The 15,292-nt window shown below is 37.9% G+C and overlaps 2 protein-coding genes across 4 annotated transcripts; one reads left to right on the top strand and one right to left on the bottom strand.

The window, feature by feature from the left end:
* The first annotated feature begins 1,693 nt into the window (after positions 1 to 1,693).
* si:dkey-19b23.7 (uncharacterized) lies at positions 1,694 to 5,544 on the top strand. Of its 3 annotated transcripts, none has more exons than XM_056751252.1 (8): positions 1,694 to 1,724; positions 2,389 to 2,460; positions 2,544 to 2,615; positions 2,996 to 3,171; positions 3,259 to 3,316; positions 3,416 to 3,587; positions 4,138 to 4,335; positions 4,521 to 5,544. In XM_056751252.1, the coding sequence occupies exons 2-8, from the start codon at positions 2,389 to 2,391 to the stop codon at positions 4,640 to 4,642; spliced, it is 870 nt and encodes a 289-aa protein (XP_056607230.1). In that variant the 5' UTR covers positions 1,694 to 1,724; the 3' UTR covers positions 4,643 to 5,544. The 3 variants fall into 3 exon arrangements, with proteins under 3 accessions (XP_056607230.1, XP_056607238.1, XP_056607224.1); XM_056751260.1 differs by having other exon boundaries at positions 1,724 to 1,937; positions 4,216 to 4,335; XM_056751246.1 differs by having other exon boundaries at positions 1,724 to 1,937; positions 4,521 to 5,543.
* Positions 5,545 to 5,620: 76 nt separating this feature from the next.
* si:dkey-19b23.8 (uncharacterized) lies at positions 5,621 to 11,197 on the bottom strand. Its single transcript, XM_056745899.1, has 3 exons — positions 10,755 to 11,197; positions 8,556 to 9,242; positions 5,621 to 7,242 (listed from the first exon to the last, which is right to left on the bottom strand). The coding sequence occupies exons 1-3, from the start codon at positions 10,759 to 10,761 to the stop codon at positions 7,157 to 7,159; spliced, it is 780 nt and encodes a 259-aa protein (XP_056601877.1). The 5' UTR covers positions 10,762 to 11,197; the 3' UTR covers positions 5,621 to 7,156.
* Positions 11,198 to 15,292: the final 4,095 nt, after the last annotated feature.

The raw sequence follows: 15,292 nt of genomic DNA, 5'->3' as shown, positions 1-15,292 counted from the left end.
TTTTGTTCGGATGCTAATGTATGCCAACTGTCATAATCTGACATACGCGAACGCCACCCCTGTTTGAACATGAAATAACAGCAAATATTCTTGTATTTGCAGTCCATACATCATTAGGCTGTATCTCCCATTCCTATTTTGAGTGAAGATTGTGTTAAGCCCCCACCCAGGCTTTAGAATGTGTCACTCTCACCCCACCATCATGATTATTTACTTTGAATTTATTTTTCTTGAAATGAAGAAACAAACAGTTTTTCTAATAACTCAAATCATTCTTGACGTCTGCTCGTCCATGTATTACATACTCGTTTAGGACATAATGGCCATCCACCTATTAACATGGTAGAAATACCCACTGGGATTGAGAACATTGCAAGGTACATAAATGAATATGTGAGTCACAGTGAATTTTTCACATCGAGAGGGGCCAGCTGAGGTGGCTCGGGCATCTTTTCCGGATGCCCCCTGGACGCCTTCCCGGGAAGGTGTTCTGAGCATGTCCCACCGGGAGAAGACCCCGGAGAAGACCTAGGACACGCTGGAGGGACTATGTCTCCCGGCTGGCCTGGGAACGCCTCGGTGTCCCCCCGGAAGAGCTGGAGGAAGTGTCTAGGGAGAGGGAAGTCTGGGCATCCCTGCTTAGACTGCTGCCCCCGCAACCCGGCCCCGGATAAGCGGAAGAAAATGGATGGATGGATGGACAGTGAATTTTGTCTGAATGGAGAAACAAATAAGTTTAAACAAATAAAATCAAATTTGCCATCTCAAGAATCACTGCAATAAATAAATTGTCAGTCTAATAGATTAAAGCAGAATATGCCATAATTTCCAGTTAAAATATTCTCACATTAAACGTCAAGCAGTGGATTAGATATATTGATATATTTGTGACTGTTGACCTGCTTCTCCTAAGTAGGTTAAATAAAACTTGTACGGTATTCTGCTGTTCCTCTGTATTTTGTAATGAGGATTTCCACATAAGCAAGAAAAATAAATGGTCATAAACAATTATGGTGGAAAAACGTCACACAAACTTTATTGTTATATTCTGAGAAAGGGACAACACTTGGTAAAGCAGTACTGGAATCATTACATTGCTACACTGGTTTGTCTAACAGCAGGACAAATCGTACTATAACAGAAAGCACTGTGTCCGAGTTCCTGCAGAACATATTTGTAACTCTATACATTGCACCAATGTTCTTCTGGCAGCATTGTAGGGCTGCTGCTATTGTTTTTCACTTCCTGTTGTGGGCACAATGATGAGTCACCTAACTTGATTTGTACAATGGAGTAATATGGATTATGACTGACAGTCTAATATCCAGTTATAGTCAACACAGTTTATGACCTTTTTGGATTTACTTTAAATTTATAATATTATATTTTCATATTTTGGGATTGTAAATTTGCAATATTTGTTAAATTACAGAGCTTCAGCGCTCAACTACGATTATATAAACATTAAACAATAAATGGAGTGAAAAACAAAAAGGACATGTAATGTGTAATGAATTTATAAAGCTAATTAGCCTTATATCATTATAAATCATGAATTCTCAATCGCGCGAGTTTTATTAATTTTGATTAATTACATTACAGTATGATGTTGTTGGTTGATGTTGTAAACTGCCATAAATTAAATTGATGGGAATATAGACAAGTATGATTTTTTGCGTTTTGTCTTTAGAAGCGCAACACGCAGATGATCCCTAGCACGCGATGTAAGCGTCTGCACAATGAACAGCGCGAGAAATCAGAATTAAGATGTTGATATCGATACACCAGAACTCATGGACGAGAAAAACATTAGGAGGATGGCTTGATGCTCTTTTTTAACAATTTTCCAATACCTTGTAGAATCGAGAGGCAGAGACGTGGTTTGTGAGATGTGGATTTAAGGCGTGACACTTGCAGTAATTCGGTTCAATTTAAACGTAGGCTCTCATATATCATTCACAGCAGATATTTCTTCCGTGCGCATATAAACACAAGTTCCGGTGAAAGTAGGCAATGTGAAATGCTCGTAATTAGATATTTAATCAATGTCTTGATTTAACCAACATCTTGTTTGACGCAATACAACGACAATCCGGTGTGAAAGAGGCCACTGATGTGTCCGTTATAATTAACGTTATTTGTGAACTCATATTATGTATTGATACGTTTACTTTTATATTATTCTTCACAACCTGTAGCAATGACGAGGAAAGGCTAGTGTTGTTCATAACGGAGACATGTTTCCTTGCTTTATGTATCATCTAAAAAACAATTAAGACCTGTTCATTCAAACAATAGAAAATTATAAACAACATGTTGTTACAAGTGTGTTGTATACTGTGTAATAATAACAATAAAGTTGTGTTTTTTTCTTTTTGTGAGAAACAGATGAAGGAAAAAGAACAGATCAGGAGACTTCAGCACTTCCTGTCTGAACTTGCAATACTGGGGTCCTTACAGGTAAATGTTCAATTAATCACTTCAACAAAAACTTTTTTAAATAAACAAAAGTCATGTCACTGTTTTTTTGTGTTGTCTTGTAGGGCTTCCATTATTTTCAGCCCTGGCTTAGAGGGAGAGAAGAACTTCTGCTGACGGTTGTGAATGATGATTTGGTCTGTTTTTTTTTTCTTGATCATTATTGTTTCTCTGCTAACTTAATATGACCCCAATTTTACTGGATGATTCCAGTTTCTTAATGTTTCATTTACAAAGTAATTTATTAATTCTGAGAAAGAACGAATACGAAACTCCTGGTATTCCACATTGCCTTTGGCATCAAATGACGTTTCATGTTGCACAGACCAAAACTGTACAAGGCATCTCTAATTGCAAAACCTTTGACGTCTCAAAAATAGCAAGCAAACACATTTCAAAAGACATAAGGGGTAGAATCTGCATTTATTTACAATAATTAAGTCTATAATATGTGGAGAGAGTCATCCATTATCCAGTTGCAAATAATACAATTTGATGTGATTTTTTTTATTCAAAGAGATGGCGTTCTCCTGGGTATGCCGTGTCTGTGGCCTCCAACTTTACCAGCACAACCTGCAGTAGCAGCTACAGTTTGGACAGTGACTACGCCAGCTCCCCTTTGGCTGGAGAAGAGCCATCTCCACAGGTCAAGAAGCAGACGCCATCAGCCACCCAGCAGCAAACTCCCAGCAGGTAGAGTTAAAACTGTGTTTATATTGGACAGCAAAAATTACGCCCAACGTAAGAGCTGTACATGAACTATTTTCACTCTTCTTTTAGGGGTGGTGATTCTCATCTTCTCCCAGCCTCACCGAGTGAGAGAGAGATTGCTGTTCCTGTATGTATTTGTATTTTTTGTTTACAAAATATTCATATTTGTTTTTGAATCTTACAATATTGATGTGCTGTCTGTTGATGCTTTTTCCATTAATTACAGGAAGTCAACTGCACCATGTTCTTGTTGGCTGGCTATGCCAAGTATGGGCAACCTTATGCCTGGATTCGGTCTAATCATGAGCGCCTGGTAAACATCGGAGGAACTGATACGCTGGTTAAAGATACACCAATGAAACTCAAGTCTATCACAGACTGGGTTTCAACCCCAGAAGGTCTTGTATCTTAACTTTTACAGCACATATTTATTTATCTTTGATCCACAATCATAATGTGAAATATTTTTTTCCAATTCTAGGGGTGGGTCATGGTTAAAAACACAGATTAGAGGGTATAATTGTTTCTACTCCTTTTTGTTACTTGTAAAGGTTGACATATAGTAAATAAAAAGTTAGCAAAAGCATACTGCTCGCCCTAAGTATTCTATTGAAACAACTTTTAGTGAAGTATGAAGACTGCATACATACCACACATTTAGCTGTTGTCAAATTGTTTTTGGCCAGTGTTTGTCCTTTGTCCTTATCTGAGTATTTATCTAATTTTATATGGGTAGTTGACAAATAAATTCTACATGTGTCCTATGATGGTGTGACAGCAAAAATGTAGAAAACAAACTGTCAATAAAGTAGAAAATAGAATGAGAAAAAATTATCTTCATTGTTATAATTTTTTCACATTTTTTGCTGTCACACCGTACAACACGTGTTGTTTATTTGTCAACTACCCGTATACTGTACAGTACTGCTGTTGATGTTTCTCCTGTAGGAACACATGTATGGGATATTGTGAATGAGTTAGTGGGACTGTGCACCATGCCACCTCCTGACAACCCATTCTCTCTAGACATGAGGTACCTACAAACCCTCTCCCTCCCAGAACGCTTCCTGGTCACTGGGGCCCTTCTGAACTTCCTGGAGATGATTGTGGTTGAGGGAAACCGAGAGGACCTATTCTATGATATGGGTGGGTAAAGAGCTTATATTTGTTTAACACTTGGAGTCCGGGAAATCCATGAACCAAAGAATAGAAATCCATAAGATAAATGGTGTGAGTCAATGAAAAACTAAACAAAACACAAATCACTGCAGTTGTATTTCTCAGGCTAGTTTTTTCATTGTTCACATTGTTTCCTCTTCCCTCTAACTTAGTGGTGGCAGAGTTGAAGCCATTGAGACAGCTTCATTTTAAGAGTCTCTCTGAGGTCCAGAGACTTCAAGACAGTGACAGGACTACAAGTACCTCGACAGAAGAATCTCCTGACAATAACTGAAAAGATAAGGAATAGCTTCATGTTCCAACACTCTACTCGTGCTCCAAACAAAACATCGCCAACTAAAGTTGACACAACACTATGTAACAACAATAATAATGTTTTATTCTTTATTATCTTTAGTGGTGATGGTGGCTGTTTTGCAGTCATTTAACATTTTTCCTTAGAAGTCACAATGGTTATATTAGTATATATTAGTATTTTGAGTGTGCTACGTACAAAATAAACTAAATGAAATATGAATTTGTCGGATAGCATTATTTATTTCAACAATATTGTTTTTGAAATAACTGGGAATATTTAAAACATTTGTAACAAATATTTTCATCTCTTTGGTTCACAATCAAAAATGTGAAATACTTTTTTTGCAATACTAAGGGTGGGTCATGGTTAAAAACACAGATAAGGGGGCAAATTGTTTGTACTCACGCTACGCAGGTCCTTGTCAAGGCTCTTGTCCTACCCAGATTGGACTATTGCAATGCACTACTGGCTGGACCACCAGGTTGCACAAACAAACCTCTACAGATGATCCAGAATGAAGCAGCAAGAGTGGTCTTCAATGAACCGAAGAGTGCACTTGTCACACCTCTCTTTGTGAAATTACATTGGCTCCCTATAGTCGCTCGCATCAAATTCAAAGCTCTGCTCTTGGCCTACAAGACCTTGACTGGTTCGGAACCCCCATATCTTCACTCAAAAAACGTTGTTTAAGCTTTGTATATTATGGTGAGCTATACGAGACCAGTTTTACTCCACTTATGCTTTTTGTTGTCCTTATGTTGCTCCAATTGCTCCTATAGTTTACCTTATTTGTAAGGCGCTTTGAATAAAAGCGTCCGCTCAATGACTAAATGTGAATGTAATTTTTGATTACTGTACAGTAATCGGGGACAAAAATCAGATGTTGTTGACAGCCGTAATGCCCCTTCTGCATTTTTTATATTTGAGTAAAATTAATTGACAGAGACTCAAAGGTTCAATGTATAAAAAGTTTAATATTCATTAAAATACATTTTATATTTAAATATATACACACACATACATAAAATACAAAATAAAGTACAAGAATATTCACTGAGTATTAAACACCTCATAAGAGTGAATGTCTGGCGTCTTTGTAGTGCGAAAAGCAATTTAATATGACTTAATAAAACGTAATAAAATCCACAAGATTAAAAAACCCTTTGCCTTGACCGACAGCCAGAATCTGAACACCATGATGTATACTGCTATATATGACAACTCAAGTGATATAACAGCAAGTAACCAATGAGTAGAAGAAAAGCCTGCTTATGGTGCTAAACAAATCTCAAATGTACCAACCATACCAAGCAGGACGCCCTTTTTAAAATACTTGGTTGCATAAAGCAGGCAAAATAATATCGCTCTGTTGCTCTAAAGAACTTGACGTCCTTAAAAAATGCCTTTAGATACATTATGCTTTACTGCAAGCATGCCTTTGAATAAGTCAGCATTGTGATGTCATTGTGCATTGAACCTTGAGACAAAAACATACTTGACAGTTTTTTGTTGAAAGACGGTTGCCAGGTGGGAAGTGCATGAGTTATTCAAGCCTCAAAAATGACTTTGCTGTCTGCAGGTGAACTACTTAGGGCACACTGTGTTCTCATATTAAGGGCACAAAACGTATATCTTCATATTATTCTCTTGGAAACTAGAATCTGTGCTTACGTAAATCCCAAACTATAAATACAATTTTCAAGGCAGAGGTAGAGTACGGCAAAGCAGATCATTGGGCTTATTACAAGACTCTTAGTACCTTTGCTTTCTCTACATGCCATTTAAAACTAGTCTTCATGTCAAATAAATGTGCAACAAATTAATTGAATGGTTAATGATGGTAACTAATCTGCATTGATGGTGTAATACAAATTCAATATTATCTAAATGTTTGAAACTAACATCATTAACAATGTGTAGAGATTTGGCAATATGAGAAATATATTGTTTGTTGGAAACCTTTATCAAACAAGACGTCCTGGTCCTACTACAGTTTACTGTCATGCAGCCACCCACTTTGCACACAGATCCCAATACAAACAAACACTTCACTGTTTCTCTGTTCATCAGTCTCAATCAAACACTAAGCAGACATGTGTACTCAGACATGTGACATGTACTCAGAGGAGAGTTGTTGACTGAAAACACATAACTCTATGATACATACTATATATACCTTTAAAAACTTGCATAATTAATTGACACAGGTCCAACCTAGATGCAAGCTTTTTTCCATTATCAGTTTGATGAGTACATCATCAATCAAACTGACAGAGTGAAATCCAAATGACTGATCCCATCAACTACCTAAACTGAAAAGCATAAATCAGTAACCTCACATGCCATTCAAACACCAATGCTGCACTACCTTGCATTAAGGAGTTGAAAATTCTACCAAAAGTTCCACCAACTGTAACAGTCTTTGTTCTCACACACTCTGCTGAAAAACTCCAGTCATCACACATTCATGGTGTCGTGGTCCTGGGTCTCTCAATGCCAGCTGTCACTGGCAGAACCTTGTCTGGTGATGTAACGAAGCGGACTGCGGGATACAGACCCTCTTTTTTTCCAACGAACTGCAAGACAGAGGACAATACTAATGATAAATGACCAAAATAGCATAAAAACTGTAATCAGAATTTTTTAATTACATGAAATTTCTGCAACTTCAAGACTTTTTACAGTTTACTCAAGAATACACAATACCTACTATAGTATGTTCGAAAAAAATTAATAGATTTCCTTAATTGTCATTCCACAGCTGTACAACAACATATTTAGCTTTCTCTTTTGTGCACATATACACAACAACAAATATACAGTTATTTCATAGCAGCTAACACTCAAGATGGGTTTGGTGCAAAGAGGGATAAAAAGTACCCCATGTGTAAAATTATATACATGTATGCTGTATTTGGGCCTAATTCTCTGTTGGAGCTAATGGATATCTTGTTCAGAGTCTAGCAAATATGAATAGATAAAATATCAAAACCTGACTCTCCCTGCTAGGAGTCACGTAATGGAACATGTTTGGTTCTTCCAACAGGACAATGGTCTAATAACAAACATCAAAATATTATGGAAACATAATCACTGAGCACAAGACAAAGCTTCTGCCATGGCCATCCCAGTTTCCGGAACTGAACCCCATAGAAAATGAGTGGGGAAGCACCATCATGGAAATGGAATTCTGTACGAAGGAGTTGACTCTGATCTCTTGTCAGGTTTTCTCTACACTCATTAGGAATTATAGGTGAAGACTCAGAGATGTTATCTTGGCAAAAAGAAGGTTGCAAAAAGTACTGAATGAAAGGGTATGATTAATTATAAGCAATATGTTTAAGAGAAAAAACATTTATGTCATAATGAGATTCCCCTCTCCATTTAAAATAACTGTTCTCTAATGAAAAGTTAGATTTTTGTATTTTTAAATAAAAGATCTAAAGGCTTAATGATGCAGATTTATTTTTACAGCCTTCATTTATCATATTTCTATGATCATAATATTGGAAACCAAACAATGGCGGTACACAATGGCAGACACAATAGAAGTCAATAGGTACCACCATTGTTCGGGTACCAACATTCTTCAAAATATCTTTTAAAAAAATAAAAAAATACAGGCTTAAAATGGAAAGAGCGCGAGTAAATGATGACAGAGTTTTCTTTTTGTGAGAACTATCAGTTTAAATAAGCGTACAACAGAACCCTTTATTTCACGGTTACATTATTAATCCACCCACTAAAACTGTAGGTTCAATCTTGATCCTGTTCTACAGATTATTGTTTGCTTCAACATAATCAGTTTAAGACCATACATCTAAGGCCAAAAGATTCTGGTTGGCACAATTCACCAGATCTCATTAAAGTGCACCCATGCCCAGCTCACCTTTTCCCAAACTAGCTGGCAATGTTGATCCTTTTTGTGCAATGGGTGTCATCTCAGGCTCTTTAGTGTTCCCGTCTGTCTGCGGCAATGTGGCGCATCCACCGTGCCAATCGTTAAGCGCTCGTTGAAATGACATGGCCAGGCAGGCAGTCATGTCCTTCGCCCTTTCTGCCCGACTGCACCAGAACACTCTGCATTGCAGCTGCTGACCAGGCTGTCTGCAGATGTACAGAAACACGTTTGGTCTGGCAGTGTGCGAGGCGCAGTACGCAATGTCCTGCAAGTAGGTCTTTGTGAGTTGCCTTCCTGTGCTCAGTTCTTTAACCTCGACATATCTTGGTCGCACTACCAAGGCGTGATCTTTGGATAACTTTCCAGGAGCCCCATCTAGCAGTCGATCGATGGCATCCTCGGCCTGCTCCAAGTCTAGGGAGAATATTTTTTTGGTGCCAAGGTAGTGTACCTTAAAGAGGGGATCGCCATGAGACAGACTCTCTGTGCGGTCGCGGCAGAATCGTCTGCGCAGGGCCGCTGGAGAGTTCTTTAGAGTTTGCATTAGTTGGAAGGATGCTAGAGCCATCGTGGGAGAAGATAGTAAAGGGTAGATGTTTTTGGAATGACAGGGGTCCTTGTCCTGTTTATCCAGCCGGCCTCCCAGTATGGAGCAGGAGAGTTTTACCTTGATATCTTAAAACACAGAAATAAAGATATTAGAACAACAGTCACTCAAATATTATTTATATGTCTGCATATAAAACGTTACCAGAATAAAACACAATGTTCTTGTGTGGAGCGCCACACCGTGACCAAAAGCTCTTCATGGAAAATCCCAACAGCTCCCAAGATCTCAGAATGGGATCAGTTTCAGTCGTGAAGTACTAACAAATGACACTTATGCACTGCAGCATAACAGCTTTAAATATTAAACAGGGCACATGTGTGTATGGGAAAAGAGGAACAAATGCTGTCGGTTTGTGAGTCATCTTAGACACTTGGCTTGTGAGTGAGAAAGGATGACAAAGTTGTGTGTGTGTGTGTGTGTGTGGTGAGGGGGGCATTTTCAGCTGACGTCAATCAAGTTTAAGCACGTCACTCAAGTATTCAGCTCAGTTTGTTTAAAGATACAAGGCCCCCTTTCAAATGCACAACTTTAACAAACCCTGGTTTCCTTGGGGGCATAATTTAGTTAAGTCCAAATGCACAGAGGGATGTTGTGCTATTCTAACTAGCAGAAGTGACATAACGGTCACAGCTGGTATTTCGTTTTTCTCACATTCCCGAAAGCATCTCACTTTTGATTTACACATTGTTTTGGCCATGCGTCACATCTAAACCATTGTGCTGTATCTTATTTTTTCCTCTGCCTTTATTTGGTGCAATATTTCAGCATCCTCAGCTGCTTCTGATGTTGACCAGGTTTCAGACCTCCAGCTGTTTTTAGCTATGAAGTCTATTGTTCAGAAAAAAAACTTTCTAGAGGAAACAGACCACATCCCACCCCTTCCAAACATTTTTCATCCCAAGACAATGGTGTGTAATGGTGTGTGTCATTTAGAAACACAAACATAAAACTACCCGGACATGATCTATATAGTACACACACACAATGAAATTCATTTGACCTTGCGTGTGTTGTGTGAACTGTCTGAAATGGCAGAGATTGGAGAGGACTAAAAACATTTTCTGCATAATTTGTGTTGTAACATACACAATTACTTTTGCATTTGCCTTTGTCTGCTGATGCTCTATCCGCTGAGAAGGATGTATTCTTATGAATATATGCGAAAAAAGCCATTCTACTGATGGTTATCTTCTTCTGATCAAAAACTACCACAATTACAAAAACAGTATTTAAAGGTAGACTTCATTTGTAGTCGGAGATACCCAGGTACTAACTATTAAACCCTTTACTTTGTTATTACTTTACTTCTAAAACAATTAATTATTTTGTACATATCGATTAACCAGCTTGGTTTATATCTGTCTGCAACTTCAAGTCAATTAAAAGACAAATATAAAAACATACGCAATAAAAGTCTTCTTTTATATTGCAATAAAATCAATTAAGATTTGTTTAAAAATATATTATTAATCAATATGAGAGAAAGCAAAGTCTCGTGGACTCAATTAAGTTTCTCAAATGGCGTCCACCTCCTCAATGAGAAGAGTTCACACGAAAGACAAGAAAAGCACGCTCACCTTTCATGCACTCCTCGGTTGAAGTCCGACAAAGGTAAATCTTCCACAAATCCCGATAAATGAAGAGTTGATTTCCGAACCTCGTAACTTTGAACTTTTCCCACCAAAACTGGGGATCGAAATTGTTTATAGTGGTAGACTCCGTTTTATAGATTGACTTCACTACAATTGACTGAGACAAATGCGCTCGTCCACAATGTAGGTAGTGGATGTGGTACTAGACAAACACATGTTCCTCTGCGGCGTGGTCAGCGCTCCTCTGCTTACCTCACAACATGGTCTGACACGCGGAATGACTCAGGAGCGCGTCTGCAGTGTTGCATTTGAGCGGGTGGGCACGCCTCCGTAGGGAGATTCGACTCGAGAAGCTTGAGCGGACGGCGACGGCGTAACCGGTGCTGAACTGTATAAGGGTGTGGTGTGGGCAACGTTCAGCCCTCAAGACGGCGTCTGTGGAGTTCCCAGAATAGGAATCAAAGGGACAGTGTGTCTGGACACGGTGGAGGTGAAATTCATATGTAAATTTTAGAGATCATATCAAAATATTACGTGCTTGACTGTAGATATGGCTGCAGCCAGATAAAAGAACACACATGTGTGACTATATTTAGTACCTTACTTTAGCAAGTGATGTGTATTTAACAACAGAAGTATTCACAGTTCGCTTATTTTATATACTTTGAAATGCAAGATTTGAATAATACTACAAGCAGACAGTAACAACAAATGTACAGAAAGAATTCTTTGGGAAACTAATTGATCAAATTCTAGATTTCATGGGTGGGGGGTTGCTCTGGTCTTAAGGTTACTGGCTTACTCCAAAGAGATGTGATGCAAATTTGCTGAAGTTCATAAACATTCGTTTGACATTGTGCCAGAGCAGGACACGTAACCTCCGGAAGGCCCAAAGGGTCAATTGTTTCGACAGGAAAGACACATCCAAGTAAACCAAACTCATCCATCCTCATTGAAGTTTTCAATGCAACCAAAACTATATAACAACACACTGCTGTTATGTCTTGAAGCACACTGTTTAACATTTCTTTTTACGGAATTGTGCTTTTCATAAATACGTTTTACACTTTAATTTAGTTGTTTATATTTTGAATCTTGATTCCAAATTTTGAATTGGTTTCGAAATCTGGTTTCCTGGTTATTTTTCATCAATTGAACACAGTTTTTATCAGTTTCTGGAGTTTTCAGAGTAGAATATAGTAAAATGAGTTAATTCATACCATATGTGTGTGTGTATGGATTTAGAAAGGAACACTGAGGCCCAGTGTAATCAGCAAATGGGAGGTTTGGGAGACACACCCACCAGAGTACTCTTGGTAGCACAGCAGTGTTATTTTTCCGCTGCCAGTGACGCCACCAAGCCCTCACCCCCCAAAACACACACGCACAAAACATATAATGAGCTCAGTGCATTTAGGACACACTGTCTTTCACACAAACCTAACATGAGAAACGTTGTGTGCCCACAGTGCCAAACCAGGGAATAACTGAACAATTGTCCGAGGTAAAGTGTTTGACGCAACCGCTAAGTGTTTTTTGCTAGTAGGCTGTCAAAGTGGCAATCAAGGCATCAAAAAATAGAGTAAAATAAATAAACATTGAATACAAAAGACTCACAAATGTGATATAAATCAAAAGTCCATTTTGTTGTTTGATTTAGGGGTGGGTTTGCTGTATGCGAAGCCTGAGAACTTCTGGGAAGAGAAACAAAGAAAGGGCTTTCTCCACTCAACATCTTCATATAATCACAGCAACCACCGTACAGTTAAAACCATCATCTTATCTGACAAGTCTAAGCTAAACCTTTCCAACAAAAACAAGAACATCTCCAAAAATATATAAATGTTGCAGAGCTTATAAGCATCATAACTTTGTGGCTTCTGTGTTAATCACTACGCAAGAAGTCCCACAAGCTTTGTCAGTTAAATTCAGTTCATTTACATAAAGTGAAATAGACATTGTGAAATAGACAAGTGATTGTTCTCACACACTTATGTGTCCTGCTGTAGAGATTTTTGAGATTTAAGATTCTCATTTTACATGACTGAATAAATGTTAAGAAGTTATAAGTGTTCACTGTTGATAAACTTGCATGCCCACTGATTACCTTTTATATTAAATTCAGTTATTACGCCATTATTTTGTGTTTTTATAGGTTCTTAAAATTGTAGACAATAAACTGTGCTAACTCGCCAGATCACTCGCTCTGTCCACCTGAATCATTTTCAAAGTGTTTTTTCTTCTATCTGGCATTAGTTGTGTACACACTTTGTCCATGTGTGTGAATACTCACATTCGCCTGGATGTGAAATAACACACGTACTAGAAAATGTTATTATTTGTTTTGACTGAAAGCAAACCATAAAGAGCAGCTTCAGTATGTCCTTTGCAAACAAGAACATCGCCTGGAGTTCAGTTGGTGGTGAAAATGTCTCCTTTAAGTAATGTCAAAGATCTAACAGTAAAGTAAAATATAACAGTAGATGAGAGTAAGTTGTACATTAGGTAGAGAAAACTGTCAAAAAAGGATGCCTATAATTTCTGAATGTCTCGTTCAATAACTAAATCAGTTTAATATATAACAAAATATGAAGTATTATTCTGGAAAACCCCAGGGAAGCACTGCTTGACCAGCTTGACCTGCTCTCACATGACTAATGGCTAGTATGTCTGGACGGTAATAGCCACAGTCTGCTCACTCTACTTCCTCTTTCTGATATTGTGATGATGACAAACAGTTGTTCTTCTCCTAATATGGGAAAGAGGGACGTTGGCCGCTGTCCAATCATTTTTTCTTCTTTTCCTTGCTTATAAGTCTTCTTGCGAGTTGGTTGCATCAGCAATGTGATGAGCTCATTTCCTCCTTATTTGATATGTGCATACAGTAAATAAAGCATTATACAACAATACATAGGTCGGATAATTGTGCTTTTTTCAATGGAGTAATTTGTTTTTTTTCCAGTAAACATTAAGGATATAGGATATAACAGAAAAAGAATGTCATAGCATTACAGACTAAACAGGAAAAGAGGATGGTTTCCTGTCCATCAGAGGTAAATACATTAAATGTAAGTTTCATAGACCTTCAGCTATGTTATTTGGGTCTATAACAATGGCTACATAACAACAGGTTGGATTCATTCTCATATTTTGTAGAAACAGACCAGCGATAATAGCTTACAGCATATGTAGAGTAGACACACAGTAGAGTAATAAACTACCAAAAAAACTTTTTTTTTAAAGCGTGTTAACGCCTTATTTGTTTGGTTTACAATATAGGCCTACAGAAACAAAATTGTTCAGTATCTCATGTGCATGCGTGCGTGTTTGTGGCACACATAGGCCTATAGCTCTTTCCACATTAAATACTGAAACATTTAAACAATAAATTTAATTTATAAAGCATACTTTTTTATCGTGTAATAATATATCTCACAAGGACATTTAATGATCTTGCTAATTGCCTTTTATAACTTGCGTTTACGCTGCAACCCTTTAGACAGTTATAGTATGCCTGCGTTTCAACTGCACCCATTGGGGTTTAAGTACTGTGTTATATGTGGATTAATTAAATTCAGCAAGAAGGTATTTTTATCCCATGAACAAAGTAGCTGTGTTCTTCCAGCTGGGATTTTTTATGAGTTGGAAAAGTGTATTGAGTCTCAGCTACTGGTTGTGACGTCATTTTCCGTATAAGTTAGCCCTGCAGTTAGGAGTGTTAATGTCAGTTATATAATGGTTCTTTTTTCTCCTCCTAATGAAGCCATAAAGGGAAACCACAAAAAGAGTAGGCTAAAGAAAAAGTCGCAGCCTTTTCTAGTGTTGTGGAACTTTCAACATTTTCGTTGATCACTCACAGATCCTTCAGCGTCATTGATGTCCTTAAAAACATCATTCACGGATAGAGGATTTGCGAATGTGTGGTAGCCCAACTAATAAGGCTTTTTTTCTTATTAACAATTTTAAATGTTCTGAACAAGTTTCTTCTTGTCTGGTTCTTTCTAAATCTCTCGTCAGAACCTTCAGAATACAAAAACATATCCACAGACTGTGTAAGTATGTGACCTGTTTAAGAAATGTGCGCACTGCGTTTTTGGTTGCACATACGTCAAAGAGAAGATTTCCTCCTCGCTCGTGTGCAGCCTTATACAACGGGTTAGTCAGCAGCGCCCGTTATTTCAGCGCTATTATTATTGGCGCAGGGCCAGTGACTGTGGGCGAAATCCGACTATAACGGTTAAAATGACAGCATCACTCTGATTCTTCCCCACCCTAGCTACCCTGGTCAGTGACTGAGCACATATAGCTATTTTAAGCAACACACACAATAAATGGTCTAAAAATAAAGAAAATAGCACTAGACCAAACTAATGGGTTGTTGAATAGAGACATTAAATTGTCAGACTTTACATTTAAATGTGGTGTCAATAGCCTATGTAAACAATTGAATAACGTGTACAGTAAGTTTTAAACAACTACTCAGTAGGCCTATCTGTAGAGAGAGAGAGGTTTAGTTTCTGCCA

The sequence above is a fragment of the Triplophysa dalaica genome, chromosome 1, assembly GCF_015846415.1.
Source record: "Triplophysa dalaica isolate WHDGS20190420 chromosome 1, ASM1584641v1, whole genome shotgun sequence".
Classification (NCBI taxonomy): domain Eukaryota; kingdom Metazoa; phylum Chordata; class Actinopteri; order Cypriniformes; family Nemacheilidae; genus Triplophysa; species Triplophysa dalaica.
The sequence above is the reverse complement of the archived record's forward strand: the minus strand, read 5'-3'. Positions and strand labels throughout refer to the sequence as shown.